Below are 8,935 nucleotides of genomic sequence, written 5' to 3'. Positions count from 1 at the left end.
AGTAGAATTTATTCCCCTTATTTCGTTATCAAACAAAATAATGAATCACCAAGAATTAATTAACTAATTGGTTAATTGTTTTTCTCGATTCACGTCTCATCAAGCTCAATGAATAATTGTGCAACGTCTTAACTTGATCCGAGAATGGGAAATGACAGAAAAAACATGTTCGAACTTTGTACCAGATAGCAAGACAGACAAAATGAGTGAGTTTATATAAGCTTTGTAAAAAGATAAAAAATCGAGCAAGTTGTTCTAGTCTTTCTTACAATATAAAAAAAAGTTTATATATAATTTTAATTGTCAAGATTGCTAGAACTTGTTTTTTATCTCCTTATGCTTTATGCAAAGAAATAACTATGCCAAACAGTATTAACTTCCTCCCCCCACAAAGAGCAATCTACAATCTTCCAGTTAAGAACAGGACACACACACCACTGTTAAATATCTTAACAAAATAAATTCCACACAACTCACCCTTTGTTGACAATGCGCTTACCCATACGAAACCTTTATAAATGCCCCTTCCACGCTAGGAAGGCCCTACTACCACCACAGCCCAACATAACCAACACCCTGTACGGCAGTGCTGAACATAACCAACACCCTGTACGGCAGTGCTGAACAACTGAAGAGAACAGCACACTATTTTTCCTTGGCACAGTCTAATAGTGTGATTTTTGCGCTCTAATCCAATCTTTTTGAATCGAATGGTTTTTCTTAGCCACTTGTAGGGTTTATGTGAAAGTTCGCGTAAATTAATTCCTAAACTTTTCCCGGTCAGCTGTTGTTCTTAGCAGAGTGTCAAGAGAGAAGTCCAGTCCATTCGTTGATGTTTGTCCAGCCTTTGGACGACTTCTTCGTGCTTCCTCCAGTGTATCTTGAAGAATGACTCGATAGTGAGTCATGTCTTACAATATGACCAAACCAGCAAAACACAGTTTTGAGTTTATACTTCATTTTGCTAGCCAGAGTGATGACTTGTAAAAGTACTGACTCAATGTCTTCTTTTTTCCTGGTATCTGATACCCAGAATGTTTTGCATAACTTCAGTGTCCTACTTTTACAATCATACAGTATTACAGAGACCACTAGCATTTGTAATCATGACATTGTGCTAAACGAAAACAATTGGTAAAATATCGCACAAATGTAATATTGTTAGTCTACATCTATTACAAATTTAATTAAATGACTGATCCAAATTAATTAATACAACTATACACGTATAAGCTTGGTTTTCTTAAAACGATTTCTATTTTTATTTTCTTGTTTTCACCGAGAGAGAGTGTGAAGGAATGGAAACAAAGAAATCTAAAAACAAGCAAACAGAGCTCAAGGAATTAGTAAACTCTTTTCTAAAAAAAAAAACATTTCCCCAACAACAAATGAGTCATGGTTTACACAGACGGATAATCCCAAAAATCCATTTCAAATGGAGGAGCTTACATACTAATTGTAACCATGGTAGAAAGACTGGGAAAGTCAATTGCAGCTGGCGATCTCTTAGACAGCTATAGATCAGAAAGGCAAGTACTGGAACTAGCAGCTACTACACTAATAAACAACCCATGTACACGCTGCCCACGGTAGATCAGCTCTGCCCGCAGTAACCTTGTGCCCACGGTAGCCGGCCACCCGCCCTACTGTGCCCACTACAGATATTAGAACTTGTGATTGAGACTCCACAAGAACTATATCTCCGGCGTCCCTCTATCCGCTAGAGCGCCACCTCCATCTGCAGAACCTCAAGCCAGGACACAGCCAGCTGCGACATCAACAGGACAACCAGCTAAGTCAAAGGACAAGTGACATACTCTCTTATTAAGTGCAAGAGCGATGATTAAATCTAGTATTATTTAGAGATAGATGCAAACCCTCCCCCTTTTTATTCTTATATGTATATTTATGTAAATAAATATTCTTCATTTTTAACTTTTGTATCTATCTTTCATTGCTTGTCTCGTTGCGTGTCTGCTTCCGATTCATATGATGATAGGTTGGTGTGTGATAGCCTTAAAAATAATCATCCCCTAGACATAAAACGCGCCAAACACACGTCACATTTCCCCACCTGTCACAAGCGCTATAAAAAATCTGCAATTATTTAACATTAACAGCAAGGAATTGAAACTGTTCTTCAATGCTGTATGTTATTTTTTGTAATGACATCTTTTGTTTTGATACGAGACAGTAATGTGTCTCATGGATCGTGTCATTTCATTGTTAATGCATGTATGATATTATTGTAAACCATCTTTTTGGTTTTTCGGCATAAGACATTATTGTGCCTCTGTGATGGTTTTTTAATTATGTAGACCTGAACCTGTCTTACTAATTTGATTTTTGTTTCATTATTTCATTTTCTTTTGTGAACCTTTATTTACACATACACTTTTCATGTTTGTTTGTTTTTGTTTGTAAATAAACTCTTTTTTTTTGTTGCAACTGAAATCTCAGAATTATTACTTGTCTGTCTCAGTAGTAGCCTAGATAATATAATTTGGGACCACAAAGTACCACTGGACTAACTTGCCAGTACAGCATATATATATACGGTAGTCTATAGTATAACAATGTCTTTATCAATAATAGGCTATTAGCTTGTTATTAAATTAACAGCAATGCCTGGTCGTGCGGTTAACGCGCTGGCACCCCTCGTCGTCCAGCGGGAGGATTGAACTAGAAAGTGTATAATCTTCAACTTTGAAGAAGCACTTTAAAAAATACAACTCTTCATTAATTATTGAAATATTATTACTTTGGACAATCAAAACAAAATAATGTCTTGGATATTCCTTGGACATACAACGATTCAATATTGTGATCCGATGGGGACGCCTCTGAGTTTGCGTGATAACACAAACTCTCTATATAATCTTGTTTAAATTAATCACATGATAGATTTAAAAAGATACCTTATGATTTACACTCACAGAATGCTTTATTTAAATAAAATGACAATAGACAGTAAAAGAAATGAAAGAAATCCTGAAAATTTTTTCACGTTTCTCTTAATGTTACAATTCATGATGAAATTTTTATCTTATTTAAGGAAAAGAAAACAGAGGAATTTTTCGTAAGCCTGGGTTTATCCATTTAATCTAGTTCTATTTCTCTAACTTTAGTCTAGCTCTATTTCTCTAATTTTCATTTCAGTAAACGTAACACTCTTAGTAATTCCAGTCAATTTACTCCAGTTAATCCTATCACTTCCCCATTTACCATTTAGGTTTGAATCATAACAAGATCTGTACCACCAGGCTCCTTTGTAATCTACAGCACAACTGCCTGACGTGTACAGGTCATTGTCTTTATCATAAGTGGAGAAGAACTTGTCATTATGAGAAGTTGTTAAACTATCTCCAGCATTGCCAGAATAGCCTCCTATCTGTAACGTATAATAATCTTGTTCACCTAATATTTCAAAGCGCGTGTACAAGGCGAAGTACTTGGTGTTGTTAAACTCTAAATCAATTCTTAAATCATATTTCTTACTAGACGTTAACTTAAAAATATTTTCATTCCCCAGATAAAATTCTCCAATTGAGAAACTTCCGAAGCCGTCACGATACTCCTTCCAGCCTCTATAGAAATCTATATTCCCGTTGATTCTCCTCTGAAAGATGATCCATCCACCGCCGTCTGTCTTGGTGTCACACATGACCTTTAACCCTGACGCTAGAGTCACCACCAAGCGGTCTTCGGAACTGATGACGTCACGACAAGACTCTGGTAGCGTGGGACTGGCTCTTGATATTTGAATGCTATCCACACCATCTGTAAAATATATGCGAAATAGAATAATAAATGATAAAAGACAAATATCAGGGCTCATGTTAAACAAGCCTTCACCTGGAACCACCCATGAAAGAGGACGAGGGAACAGTCTAGCAAAACATGGATGGCTGCCTGGTCGTGCGGTTTGCGCGCTGGACTGTCGTTCGGATTTTTCGACGGTCGAGGGTTCAAACCCTGCCCGCTCCCATCCCCCATCGTCCTGCGGGAGGTTTGGACTAGGAAGTAAACTATCTTCAACTCTGAAGGAACATCCGAAACATGTAAAACATGGAGCCGAGATTTAGATGCAGATGTCAAGCCATGTGCGAGACGTTAAAGCAATTGGAAAGACTGTCCTAGAACCGAGACGCATGAAGGGAAGTTTTGGTAGCCTATACCACTGACAAGACCACGCGATGGGAATGTGTCAATATAAAAGCATTGATAGAAATATATATATATATATATATATATACAGTGGGAAGCGTGGTCGAGAGGCCAAGTGCGCTTGAACTTGGCTTGGTTTGGCTACCTAGAAGGGGGCTCGAGGTTCGACACCTGACCCGAGTTGTGTTTACTGGGTGCCTCAAGGCAGCACGGAAAGCCATCTCCTAGATACCCCCTTTCCCCCTCTGGTACACAAATGAGATTGGACCAAAAAGCGCTCTGAGCATGCTATAAGCATGAAAGTAGCGCTATATAAAAGCTATAATAATAATAATATATATATATATATATATATGTGTAATAGCGAAAAACTATTTGTAACATTTATCGAGTTAATACTCTTTCAATTACCTTTATCTAAACGATCTTGTAGATAACTCAGAGCTACAGCGAGGTCATTTGTACTTGATTTTGTGACATTAACTGTAATGTCAGCATCAAACACACTATTTTGGCTTGTAGAATTCCAGGCATGTGCTAGACAGAAGTACTTCCCAGACTCTGATAGTTTCGGATGCGTCCAGGTAACCTGAAGATAAGAGTCTTTAGATTCATTGCTGTGGTAGATTTGTCCTTGAACTTTAGTTACACTGGGGTACAGACTTGTAGCCACAGGTTGATATTTAGAAATACTGGCGATCACTCGCTTTGTCTCTGTTTAAAAAAATAAATAAAATATATTTTAATTTATTTATTATTATTCTTGGTTCGTTATTTTAAAGCTCATTACAAATCTTGATTGGATTCTTAATTTACGTACGTCAAACTTTCATGGATATAGTGTGTCGCCAATGGTGTGAGCAGCGACAAGGTAGATATTTTTTTTTAAATAATAAAACATCTTTTCTATACATGAATTTAAAGAAAAAATGGTTTTATAACCACCGTTTTTTAAATTTAAAATGATTAATTACATAACGTTATGTCGGAAGCGTGGTCGAGAGGCTAAGTACACTTGAACTTGGCTTGGCTTTACTACTTATGAGCGGTGACCCGTCAAAATAGCGCGGACAAAATAGCGCCGACAAAATAACGCCGACAAAGTAGCGCCGTCAAAATAGCGCCGACAAAATAGCGCCGACAAAATAGCACGCTAATTTGACGGGTTACCTTTATGAGAAGGGTTGTGTTTTCTGTGTGCCTAAAAGAAGCACAGAAAACTTTCTCCAATATACCACATCCCAATGGTTCACTAATGAGAATAGAACATAGCGCTCTGAGTATGCTATAAGCATGAAAGTAGCACTATATAAAAGCGTTAATTTAATTGAATTTTATTTTTTTGAGATAATCTTGTACATTCCGTCTTTGATCAGATGGCTCAAGAGGAGGAATCAAAAAAATAATTTTAAAAAGTTTTTTTTTTTTTTTAAATAAGACGATTTAATCCGTCTTCGTCGTTGAGATTATGTTGTTTATTTCGTTTTTTGTTTGTTTGTTTGTTCGTCGGAACTGTTAAATTTCTTTCGAGTAAAATCAAATGTGTTTTTTAAATGTATTTGGGTAAACAAAATAGGTATGCTACAAGACATCCTTAATTTCATTACGACAATCACTCCTATGACAATCGTTTATGCTCTACTGCCTTTAAGGTCTCGTACATTTCAATATCTTCTCGTCCCACTCATTATTACTTTAATTCTTTGACCTGCTCTCTTCTTGTTAGGAGAAATAGTGTGTCGCTGACGCATGAGAAGGAATTTCTCATGCGTCAGAAAGCAGGAAAATTCTTTGCATCGGGGCTCCTCATCGTACCACTCCTAGATAAACGCAGTTATCTAGCTAAGATTGGAGAAACGTATGTTGTTTGGTGTTGCTTGGAAACGCTAGAAAAGTACTTCATATAAACTTACCATGATAAATGGACATGAACAGAACTTGTGAGTCATTCTCTGAATCATTTTTTGAAATCTGAAATATATATATATATATTTATGCCATCAATGTTGCAACGCATACATTTATTAACATAAAAGTTATTTCTTCTAAAGTTGTTTACATATATATATATATATTGTAACGAATCTCTTTACCCACGCTCTTTGCTAACTGCACCACACAATACCAACTTAAGGAACTTGACAACCCAGGGCTCCAAATTAACGTAACACTTTAATAGTCGAATAAACCTGAGCCAATACTGTAAAATTAGCGCAGACAAAACTCCGCCGACAAAATAGCGCGAAATTTCCCGACATAATTGCGCATAACAAAATAGCGCGGATTTATATATGATGTGTATAAAAGTACCGGATTATTAGTAACTTAATGTCCTTGGAAGAATTTTTGTTGACGCCTCTTTTTCAATATTAATAGATCTGAAAGTATGCCATATTTGCAGAGAACAAGAGTACTTTACATTTTATATCATTCCCTTTTTCACCAGTGTTTAAAATACATGACTTGCTTAAAAAAAAGTATTTTGAAATGTTCGAGCAGTGATGGAATTTCTACGTGACATTTCCTACAATTTAACTTTGTGTTAAAGTTTGTGTGTGTGTGTGTGTATAAATCTGACAAGTATCTTTCTCTTGTTTTTAAAGTATACACTTTTGGAATGTAAAAAAAATGACATATTTTGAAATGATTCATTTTAGCTTATTTTTGCTTACTGTTTGAATATTTATGTTTTAAGATATCCGAAGTGTTTCCTGCAAAATGACTGAAAAATTATGATAACATTATAACAAAAAAATATTGGCTCTATTCAAATTTTACGATATCTAAAGTATTTCTTTCAAAATGACTGAAATATATTTTTTCTGCGCTATTTTGTTTGCGCTATTTTGTCCGAGCAATATTGACGGCGTACCATATATATATATATAATATATATATATATATATATATATATATATATATATATATATATATATATATATATATGTGTGTGTGTGTGTGTGTGTGTGTTATAAATGGAATGAAACTAAAATGATAAATTGTACAAAGCTAATCGCTCTTTAAAAAATGTAGTCTAGGAGAACATTTGGCTTTCTTACATAAAGACCAACCGCCTTGACTTTTTGCCCAACTAATACCAGGTACCCAGAGGCTATGCCAGATAATATTGTAAATTATTATATAAAAATGAAAAGCTGTAAACCTGAAAAGTGCATGTTAATTTTAGGGGCTGGATCAGTTCTCTGATTGTTTCTGAATTCCCTGTAAAATTTAGCCATGAACCTGCAATATAAAATCATTGCTATATCAAGTAAAGATTATTTAAAGCTAGGTTTTATATAAGAGAAAAGGAAAAAACGAAAATTAAATAACGGACAATTTTAAAATCCCGATTGTTTGCAGATTATTGGAACATATTAATAATAATAATAAATAATATCTAAAGTATATGTCTATTACATATTACATATGCCACTTGCTAGCATTTCATAAGTAGTGGAGTGGCCAGGAATGCTTATATCCATTACCACTGTCGGCAATGACAACTTCGCAGAACAAAGAGACAGACAGATTATAGAAAAGTGTATAAAATGACAACTTCGCGGAAAAAAGACTGCAGGGCCGGTCTTAGGCCATTGCAACCTATGCGGTCGCAGTGGGCCCTGGGTTTTCATAGGCCTCGCGCTAATTCTAGGTGTAATTATTAAGTTGCAGAATATATACGAAAAAGTCATGGAAATCTCCTGAGTTTATTAAAATCTCCTGAAAACTCATACAAATCTCCTGAAAAATAGTCAAAATTGTCATTTGCGGGTGTTATTTATTGCGGAAAACGCCAATGCTACGAGCAATAAAAGAAAAAAGGCATTGTCAGCTTTAATGTATTAAAATGTAATAATTAGGCGAATTGTCACCTTAATCGGAAGCTACAATTTTTTATTTACTTTTATAGTCACTGGCATAAAAATATGCCATAGGTGCAAGGTTCGTAAACTAAAGTTAAATTGATCGCAATTTTGTTCTTGGAAAGGAATAAATACAATTCAAAGTCGAATTTAATTTTTTTCGAATACAAAATCATTTCAATTATTACCCTTATTCTCACCCAGACTAGGCCTCGCGCAATCAGTTTCGCATAGGCCCCGCAATTGTTAGGACCGGCACTGACAAAGAGACAGATTATAGAATAGTGTATAAAATACCAATTAGTTTCACGCGCCTTTTATCGGTGTATTCGTATTAAATAAACATTTAAAAACCAGACGAAACTCTAAAATTAACATAAAACTTACTTGAACGTATCAACGTCGCCATGGAAACCAAGAGAACAAGTCGAAGTGGTAGCGACGCCATTTTAATACAAAACACACCAAGGAAAAGAATTTAGACTTTTATACGAAGACATGACCTCGTAAAAAGAGAATTAATTTTAACTGACCAATCAGGAGCGTTCCGTGTTACATTGTGAAAGAAGCGCTTTTTATAAGCATCGTAGACTACGAGAGGGGAAATCATACACTCTACGTTTTTGTTCCATAGACACACACATGCTGGCTCCATGCTGGCTCCATGCTGGCTCCATTAGGCTAAGACGAAAACGGATACTTGGAATCATTCTTCGTAGCGCCAGATTCTTGGAACTTATGTTAAGTCATATTCCAAGAAAGCTGTAGTACATCTGGCATTTTTTCCCAAGGTTTATTATGATTATAGAGATTATAGAGATAAAAAAAAAAAATGCACACCATTTCTTAGAACATAAAGAAGCAAATATTTAGAATATAACTTCTGGTGTGAGAATAGAAGA

The 8,935-nt window shown here is 35.5% G+C and overlaps 1 protein-coding gene across 1 annotated transcript; it reads right to left on the bottom strand.

Moving 5' to 3' along the window:
• Positions 1 to 2,996: 2,996 nt before the first annotated feature.
• Positions 2,997 to 8,584, bottom strand: LOC106059455 (fibrinogen-like protein A). Its single transcript, XM_056008480.1, has 5 exons — positions 8,421 to 8,584; positions 7,331 to 7,410; positions 6,081 to 6,138; positions 4,579 to 4,881; positions 2,997 to 3,780 (listed from the first exon to the last, which is right to left on the bottom strand). The coding sequence occupies exons 1-5, from the start codon at positions 8,479 to 8,481 to the stop codon at positions 3,125 to 3,127; spliced, it is 1,158 nt and encodes a 385-aa protein (XP_055864455.1). The 5' UTR covers positions 8,482 to 8,584; the 3' UTR covers positions 2,997 to 3,124.
• Between the last annotated feature and the right edge of the window lie 351 nt (positions 8,585 to 8,935).

This window comes from Biomphalaria glabrata, chromosome 13, assembly GCF_947242115.1.
Source record: "Biomphalaria glabrata chromosome 13, xgBioGlab47.1, whole genome shotgun sequence".
Taxonomy (NCBI): domain Eukaryota; kingdom Metazoa; phylum Mollusca; class Gastropoda; family Planorbidae; genus Biomphalaria; species Biomphalaria glabrata.
This window is presented reverse-complemented; position numbering and strand designations above follow the sequence as displayed.